Raw genomic sequence first — 20,148 nt, forward strand, 5'->3', positions numbered from 1 at the left:
CTTTCAACTCAAACAGACCCTCATTCGGTGAACATTTGGCATTAATTTGAACTCTTAATCTGAAATGGGCAAACAAAAAACAGTTATTCCAGCCAGGAATAGAAATTTCAAAGAGGGACACGGCAGCTACAGCACTGATGTCAGAAAGGCGAGTACTGCGACTTAACATGTTTCCTTGATATCTGAAGACACATCATGGTCTTTTTATGGTTTACTACAGTAAAGTTGTATGATGAAGATGATACAGATTTCCCCTTTAAGAAGAATATGTCTGTGGATAGATATTTTCAAACTTGTCTGGTTGCTTTAAGAACCAGTGTCTGAGTTTTAGTGGCATCTAGTGGCTGTGAAACTCTCAAAAAGTGCCAAAGGCTGTATCTAGCGCCAGTGCTTGGTTTGTCCATTCAGGGCTACTATAGAAACATGGTGGTGCAACATGGCAGACTCCACAGAGGTAACGAAAACACAGCTATTGTAATTTTTTGGTGATTTTACACTAATGAAAACATACTTGTGCATATTGTATTGCATTTTTGCAATATTCTGTCAATAAATCTACACATTGGACCTTTAAGCTCAAAATATTTAACGTCTAAGAAAAGACAAAATATAAAATTAATATAAGAAAAAAGAAACAAGTTCCATGACTCTATGTCACAACAACAGGATACATCCCTCTAAACCACAGAAAATAGGTAGAACTTATCATGATGTATACTTAAATTAGCATAACATGAAATATATTCATATATTAGTTTACAGATGTTTTTTAGTACTTAACTGACTGTTCATAAGATTGTAAAAAAAAAAAAAGGATACTAAAAGACAATACTCACCCCAGCCACAGCCTGTTCACCCTGTTACAGTCTTACAAGAGATAAAGAAGTATCTACCGTCATTATCACCAGACTACAGCACAGCTTCTTCCTTGAGGCTGGGAGACTCAACACATGCTCTGCACTCCACCACAAACAACAGTTTATTATTATGGCTTATTATTTATTCATCACTTATATCATTTTTGATTTGTGAGTAGCTTAAAGGGACTACAACTTGCATTTTGTTACACAACCCTGTGTCGTACAATGATGAATAAATGAACCTTGTAACTTTGTACAGTAGAGAAATGTGAAGGATGAACTACTATCCAGAAAGGCACAGTGTTCCACTACACACACACACACACACCCAAACACACACACACACACACAAACTAATGCCCTTTCACATCACAGAAGAGGATGCATATAGAAACACAAACAGCAGAAGATGTCACACACTCCTCCTGCCTTCTCCACAGAGATCTTCTCCTCTCCTTCCCTTTAAAGCCAGCTCATTAAAGAAATATACACAACCTACATTCCATTTAATGTTGTGTAAGTCTATAATGGCATAACGAGTGTTCTTTGATAAGTGGCTCATTACAGTTCCTGTGTGAATACCCTATATGCACACAGCGAAGAACTCTCGAAGCAGCAGCAATTTCACATGGTGACACAGAATTTAAAGGGGCAGTTCCCAAACCAAAAATTCAGATTTTCCCTCTGGCCTGTAGTGTTATTTATCCATCTAGATTTTAAACCTAAAACCTTGTTGTAAGAAGTTTCATGTTTGAGCTGCTTTCTTTCTATGGTGAAAAGAAAGTAGTCCCTACATGAAACAGCTCACAACAAGGTCTGTGGATTATCTTGAGTAAGTGGTTCTTTCATGGTTTCCGGAAAGAGACACTGCTGTCAAGTTTTTCAGATGTATTTTTTCGCACTTTGAGCACCTCATGCTGAGTGCTACCTAGTTCCATTATATTTGAGAGGAGGCAGACTCTCTACAGCTGATATATCCGAAACTCAGCAACTCACACCAAAACAATCAAGATGGATAAACAGCAGTACAGGTTAGAGGAAATATATATTGTGAACCATCACTTTAGGAGGAAATCATAACACTGAAAAAATAATGTGTTTTTGGATTATTTATGGTAAATAGACTGCACTTATGTAGTGCTTTTCTACCTTCATGGACAAAGCAATTTACAATTTCCTGCTCTTTCTCTGGAGCCACAGCCTCCTCACATATGTCTTGATGAAATATCTGGATGAAAACTGTGTGAGTTTCAGTGCCTCAGCAGGGACAGAAGAGGAGCACACTGGCTTAGAAAAACTAACCAAATAAATCATTCTAATTAAAACAATTTTTTGACAACCCATTCACAATTTCTCCACCGTGGTGCTGAGAATCAGACTTGAGACTGTCATCTATTTTTTTTTTTCAGCCAACTTTTTTAGTCAGTAGCACTTTGGAAATTATTACCCAAAATCGTGGGACTTTTTATCTGCTGCTTAATTAGGACTGAATATTTTCAGAGTGTCACAAAGTTAACTAGAGCTCATGTTTTCTTTCTAACTATGAAGTGGACCTCAGTGTTGTCACACGAAGCCAAATTGGACCAGAAGAGAGAGAAGAACCAGAAGAGTTCCTAAAAGCCACACCAGAACTTGACAGTTTGACTTTCTATTTTCATCACAAAAGGAAAAAAGAGCATGAAACTCAAACAGTCATGAACAGCTGCTATGCAACCACAGAAAGAAGCCCATTACATTTTTGAGCATTGTTGCATCTGTAATCTTACAGAAAATGCGTCATCAGCATGATAATCCGGAGGATTAGACAGATTTGCTATTGTAACCTTATTTTGGGACAGTTTGCAATTACTTCACTTGAAAATAAAGGCAAGATAAAAAATAAAAAAAATAGATCACAGGCTGTATTTTGATCACATACAGTCCAACAAAGGACAGTCATTTCTGAATGTCAATGTAAAATAGGTGTCACTAAGTAATCACCTGTATTATGCCATCTACCCATAACTAGACTACCAGAATTTTAAACTCTGATACAATACTAGTATTAAAAAAAATACTCAATACCTCTTTTTTAAAATCATGACGAATAGTGACAAAAAGAAAAAGAAGTCCTTGGCACACAAAAGAGGATGTTTTTCCCCCCCTTTTTTCATTTACATTCTGCACACAGAGCTGATACAGAAAATGTCACTGAACATTGTCAGGTTTTGCTGCAAACAAAATTTCAGGCAGAACAATAAAGACTGAACTGAACTGAGATCTTTAATGAGCACTTAGATATTTTGTTTTTTTTTTAGCTTCTGTACTTAAAAATGATCATTTGGAAACTGTATCATTGAAAACATGTGGTATCAAAATGTATCGAAGTATCATTACATTTGATAACCTTACTAACAACTAATGATTTTTGTTTGCAAGGCAAAACTTTTTAGGCTGTAACACTCAGTGAAATTATCAATGACCTGCAGTATGATCACAGAATAAATTACACTCATGTTAAACTCTGAATGTAAATTTGACACCTTAAAAATGTTTTCATGGCAGTAATCCATCTACAGTTTATGTGTTCCTTTCCAAATCTGCAAAAAATAAATAAAGTCCAGTCTGTAGATAACTCTGAGACTGAATCATGCCAGAATGTCAATCAGTATGCCAGAAAATAAAAGCAACACTATTTTCAACATGCTTAACCCTCTACAGCAGAACTACAAAGAGACCACAGCAGCCTCACATACAGCGCTCAATGTGCAGGCCTTAACTACTGTTCATCAACACATGCACCAAAGTCAAACTTCTAAAACAAGCTTCAGTCGTTCTATATTAGATTTTACAGAGACGAAAACAGTTCCTACCGCTTTGCTGCTGGGCGCGGTGTGTGCCATCCATTGCTCCATTGGATCCCACTGTGGAGTTGGATGTGACAGGCTGCTTGAGTGGAGAGGCAGCGTGTGTGTGTGTGTGTATATATATGCCTGACTGTAAGAGAGCGTCAGGGTGTTGTAAGTGAGTTTGTCCTGCTGTGAGTGTATGTGTGGATGCTTATAGTACAGTTCATGTCTGTGTGAATGCCATGTGTGGAGCCGGGTGTGTGTGTGTGTCAGGAATATTGTACGAGAGCTGTGACGGGTGAGTGTGTGGGGTGTGTATCTTACATCGTAGCTAATCAAGTGTCCCCTATAGGACCTGAGAAACTATGAGTGTCACTATAGTGTGGACGTGTGCGTCCATGTGTGCAGTGAAGCGTGATTTCAGTTTATCTCTACAGTGTTCAGTGGTCTGCTCAGTCCTTCATGCCTCTCCAAACACTGATGAAGACCTTCTTCTTTCTTGGCATCCTCTCAGCCACTCCTCCCCACCCATCCATCTATCTAGACTGGTGATGTGTCAATCACAGGTCTCCACTCACATCTATATAAAAGCTCACACAGAGGCAAGACTGTGAGGAAAAAAGTTTTCATCAGTTTTTGAAGTAACCGATAGCGCTCATGCTAACTAAGAAAAGAAAAATGCATTTAAAGGCAGCTGGTGCATTCACATTCCAGCCATTTACTTATGAAGCAATAGAAGTCGGCATTAATGAGCCAGTGTAAGTGCAAGAGGCAAAAACCAACATGTTCAGAGCAGGAAAAAGGGGACAGTGCCAGAAGACATCCCGAATGAGAGAGAAAATCTGCATGTGTTCTTGTTCGGGGGTTTCAGATGTTTTATGGAACACTTAAATTATTCAGCCCTGTTTGCCTTTCAACATCTTCTTCTCTGCTCCTCGGAGAGGCTGCTGAGGCCTGTCATCACACTACCTGATGTAGTGCTGCCATCTTCAGGCTTGTACTGGTAATGCAGGTGCTCTTACAATAACATAATATGCAGCCAGCAGTTGTTGCACACAGATCAAAGAGCAAGAAGGTTTGGAGTTGAACCACGCAGCTCAGTCGCAGATTTAAGTGATTATTTTTCTCTCTGTAGTTGGACACGCAGTGATCGCTGTCATCAGCTGCTGCAGTTGAACTAAACCAAGCAGACTTTTAGACTCCACAGGAGGGTCAGAGGGCAGGTGAAGGCTGGTCTTTAAGGAGACTTAAGGGACTAACATCAAAACAAAACACCCTGCTGTTGTGATGTCAGGAGTTCATGCCTTCCATACTTCCTTTTTTTTCTCCGTTACGCACTGATATGAGTTTCTTACTTTAAAAAGAAACAGAAAATTACAAAAGAGAGCTTTCATGTTAAGTGGATTCTGGGTATAAGCAGTGAAAATTCAGCTCATCTTGTGTTTTTCCACTTTTGCCTTATCGGTCTATAAATAGCAGTCCATAGCATTTGGAGACACAGCTGGTGCTGCTTCTTCCATCTGCACTATGACATAGCTACAGTATGTAGCATGGTTTAATGCTCATGTATGCATATACACAAACACATACACACTTACATCCACTGAGGGTCATGTTTTGACCTTGCCAGCTGCACCTCACATATTGTGTGGCATGACTGTAGCATGATTTCATTAGATTTGCATTGTGTTGCGTCATCAACTTTGGATTATTCTCCACTGATGTTCCTGTTTTTACTCAGCGGGAAAACCAAACATGATGTCACTCACAGAATATGAAAGAAGAGATCATTCATATTCATCTTTAGTAGGTCTGTGCAGACTGCAGCCCTAGCAGAGATTATCTTAATCTTTTACTGCACTTTGTTCATCTAAACTCCCAACACAGGGCTTCAAAATGTGAGAAAGAGACAAAAGCAGCCGGTTGACAACTCAGGGTTAAAGAACTTCAGCGGCCTTATGTTAGATTTTGAATAAAAACAGAATAAGTTGAGACTCAGAGAGTATACCAGGAGACAAAGTTCCTCTATTACATTCACTATAGACAATATTATGTCTGTATACTGTGACATGACATACATACTATGTATTGTTTAGTTTAATACAAACCATCTGACAGCACACTGAAACAACAATTAGGTAAGGAAACAGACAAATTCATATCTTCAGCTTGACATTATTTTTCAAACTGTACAATAAATTACAGAAGATGGGCTTTTAAAGGAGGAATATGCACTGGTCTGCTGTTTCTCCAAATATAAATCACACAACCCAAGGATAACTGAATGGACAGAGGCTTAAAAAAAAAATCAAAAACTCACGCTCAGCATCCTTTCTGACATTTAAGAATATAGTGATTAATTTTGAAATACGGCACAAAAGACAAGCAGGTGATTTACAACAGGCTGTTAGAGGCTGACACTGTTTTAGTGATGTGAGATGTCATCTTTGTCAGGCTGCTGTAAGTTGTTACGTTTATGGCACATTTCTTGCTAGAATTGTTTCCCCTGCTGTTCATCACAGTCATGAATCCCACAGGAGATGTGGGCTTTAATGAGAAACTGATTCATCGACAGGAAGTGGACTGATGAGATGTCAAATTGGCAATCAATCTGAGACATATCTGCAGAAATCACAAACATGCACGCAAATACAGAAAGTGTAAAGTAAGAGTGGCTTCAACAAGAGCCACATGTGATAATAACAGACACACTATGATCTGTTGGCTGGAGGTTGAAGAAACTTATTTATTCTGTGCTCATCCAACAAAGACTGTTCAAAGACTCTAAGGACAGTCTGAAACTGAGACCTAAACAACCTGCTCCTCTGGAGGACACCTTCCTCTAATCAAGAAATAAGGCTCAATACACAGGTAAACTTTCTGTACAACTTTTCCCAATAAACCACCTTGTTTGTGCGACCATTTCCCTCAATAAAGCTCTCCTCTGACGACAATGACATCCAGAACTAGGTCTTATAATTTGCCAGATTTCTTTATATTTTGTGCAACAGAACAAGCACCTTGATAAAATAATGAAGTCAGAGCAAACTTTCCTTCTTTTCAGAGGTCCCATATGGTCGCCTCTTCTGTGTCTCCTCAACTGAATTACTTTGATGAATGCTTTTTAAGCAGATGTGTTTAAAAAAAAACACACACACACAGGTGGTGGCCAAAAGCAAATCATTTTTCAACATGAAAATTCCAACTCACGACAGCTCACAACACATCTATCTCAAAATGTGCAGAATCATAGTTGACGTTTATCATATTTGTCAGTTTAAGATATCTGGTGCTACCATACATTTTGCACTTTACTGTGTATCCTATTTCAAAATGAAACAAGCTACAGGATGTATTCCAGTAACCAAATGTTGGCTATGAAAGACAGAGCATTAAGAGCAATTAGTGAGAGGGAGGTGGTGTGTTTGCAGCCAGTTAGAGAAGAAGTGAGAAGTTCTGACTGGAGGGAAAAGGGAGAAGGCGGCACTGCTTCACAACATGTCCCATACGTCCTTTCTCTGTTACTCCCTGAGTTAATTATCAGCCATTGAAATGCTGCCACACCATCCTCTGTCATCATCTCATCAGAGCTCAATCAATCTCATTCACTTGAGATGGTGCTACAAGCATCATCTCTGCAGGAAGACTTGGCAGATTACAGTGAGTGGAAGTAGCTGGCAGGAGCTAAGTGAATTATGCTAACTCAGTTACATATCTGTCCAAGAGTACATACACACAAAAATGAGCACACACACACATTTCCAGTACTTAGAATCCAAGTTCAGTAAACTACAGCGAAAAATAGAAAAAGCCTTATGCAAAAAAATATATATATACAGCAGCAGCTTAGACTGGGTCAGAAAGGCCAAAACCTTCACATTCAACACAAGCATAGCCTCTCACCCTGCGTACAGCAATCACTGCACCTGAGCCTACCTGTGTGACTTTCTCTGTGACGTTGTGCGTCCGGTCGATGAGTTTGCAGGGAGCTATGATGTCCATCTCCCCGGTGGGCAGGGCGATGAGTGGATCAGGTTTGAAATCCACAAAGTTAAGGGTAATTTGAGGGATTTTGGAAATGGTGCGGTACCGCATGAGGTCTGAGTCTGATGTGGAGTTCAGTATGTTGGATTTACTGTTCACTGCACCTGCAAACACACACACACACACAAAGCAGACAGTGAGGTAAAAATCAAAGGGGGTATTAGGAAGGGTCGTTGGCCTTTCCTCCCACCAGCGCCCTCACCGGTGCTGCTGCTGCCTTGCCGGATGCTCGCTCTCCGGTTCTTCCGGTCCCAGTCAGGCCTCATGGCCTCGATCTCGTCTACGGAGGAGGCACGACGCATGCTGTGGAAGCTCTCCCGCGAGCGGCTGTGTGACAGGGAACAGTTGGAGCCCGAGCCGTCCGGGTTGAGGCTGAGGCGGTGGTGAGGTGCTACGCAGGGTGATGACTGGGTGAGGGGACCCACCAAGTTGGCTCTGTGAGGAGGAGGAGGAGGAGGAGGAGGAGGAGGAGGTGCAGAGCGGTCAGAGCTCAGTAAGGTGTGCTGGTCCTCTTGCCGGTCTTCTGGCCAACTCTGAAGAGCCGACCTAAGAAACAGGAAGGGACATAATGGACATTAATGGAAGATTACAGATTTGGAAAAGCCTGTCATTAGATGTTAAAGCCATGTGATGGAAAGTGTCTGCCAAAACTCAAAAACCCTCAAGCAAAAAATACTGCTGTTTTTGTAGCCTTCAATAACCTTTGACTTCACTGCTGGAGGAAAACAGACAAGAGGATTTCCTTGCAGGAAACATTTAAAGCACTTCTGCACTCACACAGTGTTTTTCCTTTTGTTGATACAGTTGGATTTTTGAACTTCACTGCACAGAATAAATACGCAGAGCTTGATACTAGAAAGCTGTTTTCACATTCCTCTGCTGAAAATCACAGCTTCTCTGTACTCCTAGCCTGGGAGCACGATTTGTGACATCACGACCAGTTTGAAGATCACTCCTGGTCCAATTTGCAACTTAAACAAGTGTAAAAACTTAAAGATTGAACATTGCATAAACTGAGGCAGTGAAGCAGGACACATCTAGTCTCCAGCAGGGAAACATTAGTCATTAACAAAATTTTCATAGTCATAGACTGTGGATTTTTTTAATGAGGTAGAAGGAGTAGATGCCTATTTAAGGATTTTAAAGTTGAAGTTATACTTTTTGGGAAAAACTTATCAGACACACATCGTTCCAAGCAGACTGTTTGTATGTGTATCTTCATACATGTCTGGAAAGGATCTTTAAAATTAATTTGTGACAAGGAGGTTTAGAAGTGAAAAATAAATCAAAATGAGACACAATGAAGTGAGAGCAAGTTTTATATGATTTCACATCTTACATAGTATTTCATAATTAAATACAGGAGAAGGTACTGCAAGATTGTCTGGTGTATTCTCAAGTCAGGCGAACATTCATCAGATTTAAGGATGTCAGAATATCTTTTGATCTATCATTGAGTTAACTAATGACCCCCCATAGATAGTTCATATTACATTCAATCACAATTAAAGTACAGAACAAGATGAATTCTGAAGAGATTATTCCCTGTGAATATTGCATCAGAGATGAGTTTTGATGTTTTTAAATTGTTTTCTTACATCTTTTAAAACAAGTCTACATGTCTCCAAACACCTGTCAGAAGTAGCATACCTGCTTCCACTGATTTGCTCCTGTTGGTCTGATGGTAAAGGGGGAAGGGGCAAGAACTCCCCAAGGCCTAGTGACTCGTGAGTGTGGTGGTCTGGGTGCAGCGGCAGGGGTGTAGCAGTGGGGATATGACCGGCCTCTGCGTCGTCCAGAGACGCTTTACTGTTGGACAAGGAGCGCAGCAGCGGAAGACGCAGCTTGAAGCCTCGTGGACGACCTGGAGGAGAAACAGGGAGAAAAAGACTCATCACCTGCAGCGCGACGGGTAGATATCCAATATGAAACTGTGGCAGGAAGGAGAATTGGAGTAGAAATGTGTGAATCAAAGGGAGAAAAAACTGAGATAGGATATTGGAGGATATTCTAGGGTGTGGAGGTCATGCTAGGAGAGAGGGAGATTTGAACTGGATCATGTTGAAACTAACAGACCTTCAAAATAAAGCTTTAAAAACAATTTACTACAGGAATCTGGGACAGTTACATTGATTAGATTTTGGTTTTAGCCCCAAAGTTAAAAACAAGAAATCTGGTTAAGAGACAGACTTGGTTCTAAATATCATCAGTGTCCTACTTCAGATGCCATTCCCCTGGGTTATCCCTCTGGAACACAAAGTGCATGTTCATTTTTTTTGGGGGGGGGGGGGCATTTTGTAAAACCTGATCCAACACAAGTGCACAGGATTCACAGGAATAAAATGACTTGGCGAATATCAGGACCACCTGATCTCTCTGCAAAATGAAATGAACAAATGATCCAGGTGTGTTAAAGTGATGCTTATCACCTCTCACTGACTGAACATATTAAATCATCTTCAGTTATTGAAAAGGAAATAAAAGGCATGTTGGATGAGGAATTTAAGCAAATGTGTGTCAATCAAAAGGGCATTTTAATACTTTCTATTTTTACTTAACTTTAATTTCTTCTTTATTAATGCTTCCTGCCATTTACTTGTTCCTTTTATGTCATCCTGCAATCAAAATTAAACCACTAAATAGAGATTTTATACATATATATATATATATATATATATATATATATATATATATATATATATACATATATATATATATATATATATATATGTATATATATATATATATATATATATATATATATATATATATATGTATGTATATAACACATAGGTATATCATGGCATGACATCGGCTAAAAATAAAAAGGTACCTGTTCCCCTTTCTTAATAAATTCCTAAGTTAACATTTTAGTTACAATACAGTAAAATCATGACAGAATGTATCTGCAGGATATTCCCTGACAGTGCATTGCATAATTTACAACCAGAATAAGACTAAAAATGTTTATCGTGTTTCTAGTTGTGTCGAGTGCCTCCTCTCTGGCCTTGAGCAGACCCTGTCCTGCCCTGTTCATCCTGGTGACCAAGAGCTCGGTAGATAATACCTCGATGATGATGATGAATAGACGGAGCGGTCGGTGGGTTGACACCTGACCGCCTACGTCTTTTTCGCAACAGTACGTGCTGATAGCCACAGCTGCCTGTCATCATTCAACAGCAGCAGAAAAGCAGTTGACATTTTGCTGTTTGTTCACAGAAACTTCTAACTGATGAACATCCCCCCCATGTTGTGTAAAAATGTCACAATTTGGTTCAAATCACACAGGGTGCAGTCTGGGTGAGAGCTGGATGACAAATTATATGTTTCTCTCAAATCTCAAAAGCCTCTTAAACCAGTATCATTCATAATGTCTTCTAAAATAGGCATTCCTGAATTATACCATTAAGGTGAGATAAAATATTCTCCTTCAGAATTTAATAAGCTGTTATAAAATACTAGTCTGTTGGCACGCCGTTTAGATTTCAAATTAAATCATTTTCAATTTTACAAAATTTTTAACTGCATGAACTGCTTTTTGACTGTACTTCAGTCTACTTTTTCTGACAGAAAGCCCTGTAAACAAAAGAAAGTGTCTCCTCTGTCTTTGGTTTTAAAGCTGACCTCATTAGCACAAGACAGAAAACAACGAACAGAGAAAAAAGGTTAGTCAGTAGTTACCAGTGACGAGCCAGGTGGGCAGGCGGTGGTTGAGCTCCTCTTTGTGGTCTCGAAGTCTCTCCTCTGACATGACCTCGAAGTTGAGGATGAACATGATCACCACGCCATCCTCATTCTTCACTGGCACCACATCCACCATGCACAGGAAGCAGTGACCTGCAGAGGAGGAGAGAACGATAAGGTCAGATACGACTGATTTTATTTGGTGGAAGTTACAGTGCCAAAAGTGCTTATGGTTTTAGAACTGGGATTAAAACCTCTAAAAAATAAAAATAGCTTCTTTACACACAAAACACAGGTTCACTCATTGTTTTAATGACCATGTGAATTTCTACATAATAAAACTCTGTGTGGAAACAGTCATGTGCATTATGAGTAGTCACAGATGCACACATGCATGTGAATGTGAGCCTATATGCACTAATTACACAGACCCACTTTCACACACACACACTTTTTCATTCTCTCTCCTTATTAAATGTGCATCTGGGCTTAATCAGCTCACACACTCTCTTGCATATGAGGCCGGGCACGTTCACTAATCTGCCACATGAGTGCTAAAACAGCTAAGTAAGCGTGAAATTGGACTACATATGACAGTAAGTGGCTGGCAGTTTTCTAGCAGGTCTATAGGCCTGAATACACCGTACATACTAGCTGGACTGGAAGTCAAAATAAGCCGCTATTCTGGTTTTGACACAGAGAATCTGAAGACTCAAAGCATCAAAATTACCATGCAAAAATACACTTGGATATTAAACTGTCATCCTAATTTGAAACACTGAGAAATATCAACAGCAGAGGAAGAAGACAAAGTCAGTGCAACTAATGAGACATCATTTGACCTCAAACTGGACATACGGCTACATTTTTGACATTCAGCGGAGATGATCTGGAAGCATTGTGAAAATGTCAAGAAAAAAATGTGTAGTTTACAAGTTTACATCCAGCAGGAGGTATGATGGATATTTAAATCTCCAGAAAATCAATACTGGGCCCTTGTTCAGGAGAAAATAAGTCAACAACTACAGAACATCCAGACATTTACAAACGCAGGTTTAGAATACATGAAGTATCCCAAATGATACTGCAAGTAAAAGTGATGTAAAGTCCTTCAGTTACAACATAAACAACATGGAAAAGTCAACTTGCAGATTATGGTCATATCAATGGTAAAATGTGGAAAGTTGTATTCCTTCACAGCATGTTTAAATGAAGCTTATTATTCAACAATAAACACTCAATACAATGAGTGTAATTTCAGTCTCAAATGTCAGCATCTATTCAAAATTATCTCTGAAGTATCTGGCAGCCATATTGTCATGTTACACATCATTTAATTCCAATGCAATCTGTCCTAGATTATACAACTCCTTGTCCCCCATTGTCTTAATAAATAACAAAAACAAACCAACAGTGAAATGCATCCAGTTTGCAATGGCACAGTAAAGTTCAAAAATTTCTAGAATTTAAGAAAGCTATTGAGTTTGTCACTGTAATCCTCATGTGAGTGTTCATTTCTCGCCTCAGTCACTACCTAAAACGGCCTTTTGACAATAAACAGTCCCTCTGACATTTCCCAGCATACCTAGCTCTGGTCCGTCCTGTCTCTTACCTGGACAGTGGTGGTCAGTGACCGGCTCTACAAATGGCAGCGTGGAGTGCTCACAGCCAACACGGTTATGTTGTGCAACCCAACGTACAGTGAGTCTACTGCATGCCCGCCTCACTCACCCACCCGCCTGTCATTCATCTCACATCATCGCTGTAGAGTGGGCCGAAATCCGATTGGACAACAGCATAATCCCAACACAGGAGGGGAAAAAAAATGAAACACAGGGAAAACTAAAGGATTACACCATCTGGCCATATCTAACAGCGCGTGTGTGTATATGTGCGTCTGTGCGCATGCATGCTTATGTGAGCAAGTATACAGTAGGTAGATGCCCAGTCTCATGTTTCATTCATAAGTTACTGGGTCATGTCCATTCATGCCTGTTTTCATTACCAGCTGTGACATTGCGTTGTCAGTCTTTTTAATCACTGAAGGTGTTGCTGCATCACGCCTAAAGCTGCTTCACACAGCGCTGCAGCCACCTGTCCAGGCAGACACACCACACAATTTTACAATGTTTTGGACTCTGTTTGTATGACATGACTGTGTCACAAAGACAAGTGAGAATGACAGAATTTTGTCTTGCCTTGTCATTTTTTGAAATTTTTAGACTTTACTGTTGCAGTGGTTTGTACAGTGTGAAGGTTGGACACCAGTGACTGCTGTTGTTGGACTTTCAGCCCACTGTTTTCACGGTACATCCCCTTCCCCTTACTGTACAGAATGCTCATGCTCTATAAACTACTATAAACAAAATACAGAAGACAGCTGAAGAAGCTATAACATGCTATATCCTTGTCATCACAGGCGTTAATCAGATTTATGTACAGAATAATATTAAGCAATACTAAAAAAAAAGTTGAGCCAATATTTGGGGGAAATGCTAGTCATATCAACTTGTTCCATGTAAGCAGGTGAACAGTTTGAGTGAAACACCTGAAATAATAATATATCATATTACATTGTCAAACAGATTAAACTGGATTAATGGATTCCCTCACTGATTCTAATTACTGTCACATGAACAGTAATCAGAGACAGATTTCCAGCACTAGCCCTCCCTCTAGAGGGCTTTCATTCCACATACTATGTTGGCAGTTGGTGATTTGTTCATTTTTAACATGGGGTCTGGCCCAGCGGGAGCACCCCACTGCTAGAACATAGATTAGAGAATATTACACATCCAAGACAAAAGTGACTGAGAGAAAAAGGTACAGCTACAAATCTGTCTCCTACTTCAGCACCACGGACAGCTCCATGGATTTATCAAGATGATATTTTAGAGCAGTGGTTGGGACTCTGAACCATATATTCTAACTTGTACAAACCCCAGTCAGATAAAGCATCAATGAATTAGCAGAGTAGACTAACATATTCAAATAAATAAGCCCTCTGCCCCTGTGCTCTCTCTGGTAGTAGGTGGTGGAGATGGGGAATGGCAGGTTAGCAAGGAGGATGCATTTTGATCAGCTGGTAAGAGGCATGATTCAAATCAACTACTGCATGTTACTAGGTGGATTGTAAAGCAAACTATAAATGCAGCAAGCTGTGAGTGTGTGTGTGTGTGTGTGTGTGTGTGTGTGTCTGATCAGACGCGGTGATGTGTGTTTTGTGGATGACAGATGCGATTGGTACAAACATACACATGTGCATGCATACACACACGCGCGCACATCACAATGTAGGATTAAATGTCAGCACAAGAGGATTTAATTTCAGCTCATTGTTTTAAGTCTAATACATTGTAAGACAAAGTATTTATTGTCAATTCTTCGAATGAATCTGGAACACTCACTCAGCTATCACTATCACTGTTTCACTTCTCTGTGTGTGTTTACTTTATATACATATGATGCACAATAATAATACGTGCATGGATACATTGCATGCATACATCAATACATGAGGGCAGTGTACAGTGTGATACCCTGTACTGTAGACACAGTCTTTGTGGATATGTACACACATATATGGGTTTATCTGAGTGTGTGTGTGTCCTGAATTTGGCAGAGTGGTCAAAATCAAGCATTAATCCTCCATATTTTAGACCTATTTGTCGCTGACCATCATGCCGTCTCTGTCTACTGTAGATTTCCTCCGAGAGCATCTGAAATGAATTGAGCTCAGAGGTTAACAGGGCAAATGGCATTTCATCTAAATGCTCCCCCTGGATGGACTCCAATTCAGCTTGTACCAGCTGATAATCTGATTCAGCGCTGCTGACTTACAAAGCTCCAGGAGATTATCACAATATACTAAAACACATCCAAAAAAAGCACAGAGTGCAAACTGCTCATGGTTGACCAGGGACCGTCCGGTGATCATATAACGCAGTATATTCAGCTAAAAGCCCAAACAGACTACTGAACTTCAAATTTAACGGATTTTTTGGGAGGCTGCCCAGTATTTTATGTGAAACTACAGAGCTGGCACCAAAAACCTGATAGCTGTGTCTGGTGTGGACGCTTTAGCGTAACGCAGCAACTGAGTGGGTGAGAAACTGAGACCTTGTATCAGTCGTCAGGCTGGACTTTTTGAGGTAATGGTACATTAAATATAAAATTTTATTGACTCCTCTGGCATCCGGACTTAAGCCCTATTTGCATAGGACTAGTATTACCCGGGGACTTCTAGTAATTTGTAATAATTGCGGAGGTCGTCTGTCATCTTAATCCCAAGCAAATCTGCCACATTAGTCATTTTAAAGTAAAATTTCAATTTTGTAAACACCTGTTTTCTGTTATCAGACAAGTGAACAACCATGAAATTTCATCCAAGCTCATAATATATTGACCAGAAGTTAACAGCTGTGCTGCGAGATCGGCTGTATTAACACTTAAAATGAGTGATGATGACAGTCCAGCAGGGAAACAAAAGGTTGTCATATTCAAGTACAGTCACAAAGCATCTGTTACTTGATGTAAATGAACTGCAAATATGTGTTTATGCTTGTAATACATGCAGAAAGTGGGCAAAACAGCTTTAAACTGTATGATTAATGTGGCTGCTGAAGAACAGATGCTTCACTTCTGAAATGTTGATATTATGCAGACATCATATATAATACAGTAAATGGGAGTAAAAGACAGGCTTTGCTTTTCCTTTGTGAATTTGTGACAGAAAAGACAGACATGGCTTGGGGGGGTGGGGGTTGTAATTTCTAAATCACACGAGTTCCCCTGGTAATACTAGTCTCATGTGAATAGGGCTTTTGAGTGCAACATGTTACATTAATACTGCAATGAACAAAGTTAAATAGAGATTTTACTGTGGAACAAATCAAAAATCTGTCTTTTCTAATGATGAATGCTAACACAGTATCTTATTTTTTACTGTCTTTTACGGTCTCTCAAGAAGGATCACAGTGTTTTAGATGTGTGGTATCACAAAAAATGGTTTTAGTGTTTTCTTTGGCCTTCTTGAAAAGGATTAGGATCCATCTTCAAACCCATTAGCTATGGCTGGATAACCTGTGCTCACACAATCCTCAAAAGCAACTGCCCCTTACAACATATACACTAGGCTGGGTCAAAGTTGTGCTGCTCTTAAATCAGTCAGTCAGTCAGTCCATGTGTATATTTTTTATTTTTTATTTTTTTGAACCAACAGAACTGAAATTAGGAGCCATCAAGGAAGGATGGACAATGAAAGAAAAAGTTAATGAGATGAGAGCATGTAAAAAAGGAAGGCAAAGACAGAAAGCCTGGAAAAAAACTAACAGAAAGTAAGAGCAAACCGGTAGCATGACGGAAAAACTGGGGGGTGATATGGAAAAAGAGGCAGCAAAGGAAGAAAGGTATGTGTGAAATAAAGAAAGGAAAGAAGACAATGAAAAGCAAACAAAAACTGAAAACACACATGGAAAAGGAGAAATTAAAGAGGAACAGAGGAAGAAATATATTAAGAGAGGATGAAACAAAGAAGATAAGGATGCGGAGGGAAGGATTAGCTGTTCAGGAACATCTTTCTTCCAGTGTAACAGGAGATGAGACAAAGATAGGTGAACAGTAAACAAGGATTTGGCTGCTCCCAAGTAACCTGATGTCATCACATGCAACTCTAAAACTGAGTGATCAGTCCAGTGAGAAAATTCTCCAAGAAGGTCAAGGAGGTTTTAGCATTGATCTCTATTTAACCTTTTCAACCTGAGAAAGATAAACAGGTGAAGCTGCAACTCTCTTTCCACTCACTCTTCCCTCTCTGCCACAGAGCAACCTGCAGCGTGCCGGATTAGAAATTAGTATCATAATCTCTGCTATAGAACAAGTGGATTAAAGGAAAAAAAGATTAACGTTCAATCAACCAGCTCCTCATTTCTCGACTGAGGTGAAGGGATCAGTGCTTTGCAATCTGACCAAAATCTCATACCCTGAAATAGGTCATTTCAAACCCAGATGATGATACATATCACGATATGGCATATTTTCTATAAAGTCAGTGAATAAATTGTTTATATAAAATTACAAAATGGCCTTTTTCTTATTACAGTTTGAATTATACACTTGACCGGTATATTTCATAAAGGTTATGACTATATGATAATAACAGAGAAAAGTGGGGAAAGTCTATATTTTTCTGCAGGAAAAATTACTTTAACAATGACTTGATTCAATTACCAATTGTTTTTGACCACTTGCCAGTCATGCAAGTGAGTTGCCACATTTACTTGCACAACATGTCATTTTACTTGCCCTGGACAAGTGGGCGATTCTTATTATTGAGCACTGAATTATCAATCAAGCATGTAGCAAAACATGGCTGCACTATGGTTGCAAACTAATAAAATATAGGTCTAATAGGTGAATATGATAAAAAAAAAAAAATATATATATATGATTATAGATCATCTTATCTGTAGACACTTTGTTCTATCTCTGGTGAAGAGGTTAGAGGTGACTGTGTTGTAGTGACTTTGTTTGCGACATAATTTGCAAAGTATGGCTCTCTGGTCCATGTCAGACTTTTCATACCCAAATCACTTCCATCTGACAGAAATCGTCTGTCTTTTTGGGATGAGCTCCTCATTATGCCTCGGCTGGTCGGGGTACTCCTGCACAGAATGATCTTATTCCAAGTCTTTGTTCACTCTCCTCCACGAGCTCTGTTTGTGCTGGCTTCATGCAAATTTCCTGCCTGCACCTGTTCTGTGCAGTGTCATCCAAACGCTTGAAAATTTGACTAATATAGCTAATATGCATTAGATTCTCTTAAATAATTCGATCATGATCTTATATCCATGTTTTAAATGGAACTTCATTGTTATTATCATTGTGTTTCTGGTTGTCTCTTTAATGAGATAGAAAGCCACAGCAGTGGATGAAAAACAATACTGAAGGAAGGAGGAAAATATTAAACATCCAAGGAACTGGACAGGTTGTTCACCAGCAGCATAGATAGAGGCATTTGGTGAGTGACTGACATCAGTTCAATTTGTCTCTGGCATGAAGTCAGAAGCATCACTGTCCACCATCACATCTTGACGTCCCATATGTTCAAAGGTTTTACAATATGACACAAATTCAGCATAAGCACCTAAATACTATACCATTGCCATCTGGAGCATGGGGATTTCCCTGTACAGCTATACGTCCACTCCTCCTAGTGGACAACAGCGGTCTCTGCACACTTGGAGACAGGCCACCAGGCAAAGCATTTATTGTCGACGGTGCAACAACACACACACCAGTCATCGCATACAGTATTTCTGCTCTATACTTCTCTGTACTGTTTACAGTTTATTATTAGAATCACCACAATCTGTTGTGTAAAAAGCTTTACAAGAGATAATGAAAAGAGAAAAACAGCCACAAATAACTTTTTGTCCACAGCAAATTTAAAACTAGTTTATTTCCTGGAGATAATCACAGATTCATTTGTCTCCAGACAGAATGAAAAAGACAGCGTAGCAGATTGGGAGAGCACAAAATATTTGCAGGTCTTATTAGTTTTTCAAATTGTTGTGGAAGAGCGTGTTTCTTACATAACCCACAGCTGTGCCTACATGCAAACAATGTGGACGGGTTTGTTTATTTATTCTACAAGAGTGCTGGAACAGTAAATATCTGTATTTCCATCAGGACAGGGATATCATATCTGAAAATCATTAGCTTATGGTTACGGTCCATCAGAGACAAAGAGAGGGGGAACACGTGTCTTCCAGAGCTAGACAAATGTAAGAGGATGAGGATGTGAGCTGTGTTTCCTCTTAGCTGCTCTGTTCTGTATCACACATGGAGACACACACACACACACACACACACACACACACACACACACACACACACACACACACACACACACACACACACACACACACACACACACACACACACACACACACACACACACACACACACACACATAGTGACAAAGGGGAATGGAAGACGAGGAGAGTCTCATTCGCAGACAAACTCTCCTTCTGCTCCATCACTCCTTGGCAGAAAAAAAAAAAACTTAAAGAGGACAAGGTGCAGACCTTCATATCCACAGATCCACAGAGGCGGCTTTAAATGTTTTACAGGCTGGCTGGCTGCAGGCCAACTGGACAAACTTGTTATGTTCCTGGCCACATTCAGAGCCAAAGAAAGCCTGCTCAGATCCAAAACACTCATGCCAAAGCTGACTACCGCACTTGGATAATTACTTTAAAGTGTCATTCATCACAATGAAAACATAGTATACAGAGTTAAATGAATTATGAATGACAACAGATGGGCATCACAAGGTCTTGACCACTTCATCCCATGTGTGACGCCTTTTTGAACCTGTAACTGTATATCAGGTTCATTATACACAAAGCCATCTCCACTACAGACTCTGCTCAGTCTAAGATAAAGATCTGCAGCAAATCAAACATTTTTCCCTAAAAAGAAACCAATTTCCTTGTGCAGAAAGTGTATAACAACGAATGGAGATACTCTACACTAGGGCTGTCATGATTCTCCAAACACACAATCTGACATGTCCAAATTCTTGTTTAAAAGATGTTTTTTTGTTTTGTTTTGTTTTTGAATTTTTTTGAAGTGGCATACTACAGCGGTATGGTCAAATTTAAATAATTTATTTATGTAATAGCATGTAATGTAATAGAAATAACCTATTTCACTTGTCAAATGGCAAC

The 20,148-nt window shown here is 39.6% G+C and overlaps 1 protein-coding gene across 1 annotated transcript in view; it reads right to left on the reverse strand.

Annotated features, from left to right (window-relative positions):
- The window catches only part of kcnh2b (potassium voltage-gated channel, subfamily H (eag-related), member 2b), a 298,591-nt gene that overhangs the window by 133,190 nt on the left and 145,253 nt on the right, over positions 1–20,148 (reverse strand). The window contains exons 3-6 of the mRNA XM_084747800.1: positions 11,414–11,569; positions 9,383–9,596; positions 7,935–8,278; positions 7,625–7,836 (exon numbers count right to left, since the gene is read on the reverse strand). Coding sequence (XP_084603926.1) covers positions 7,625–7,836; positions 7,935–8,278; positions 9,383–9,596; positions 11,414–11,569 — 926 coding nt within the window. The remainder of the gene's footprint in view (positions 1–7,624; positions 7,837–7,934; positions 8,279–9,382; positions 9,597–11,413; positions 11,570–20,148) is intronic.

This window comes from Lutjanus erythropterus, chromosome 21 (assembly GCF_056507025.1).
Source record: "Lutjanus erythropterus isolate fLutEry1 chromosome 21, fLutEry1.hap2, whole genome shotgun sequence".
In the NCBI taxonomy this organism is placed as follows: Eukaryota; Metazoa; Chordata; class Actinopteri; order Lutjaniformes; family Lutjanidae; genus Lutjanus; species Lutjanus erythropterus.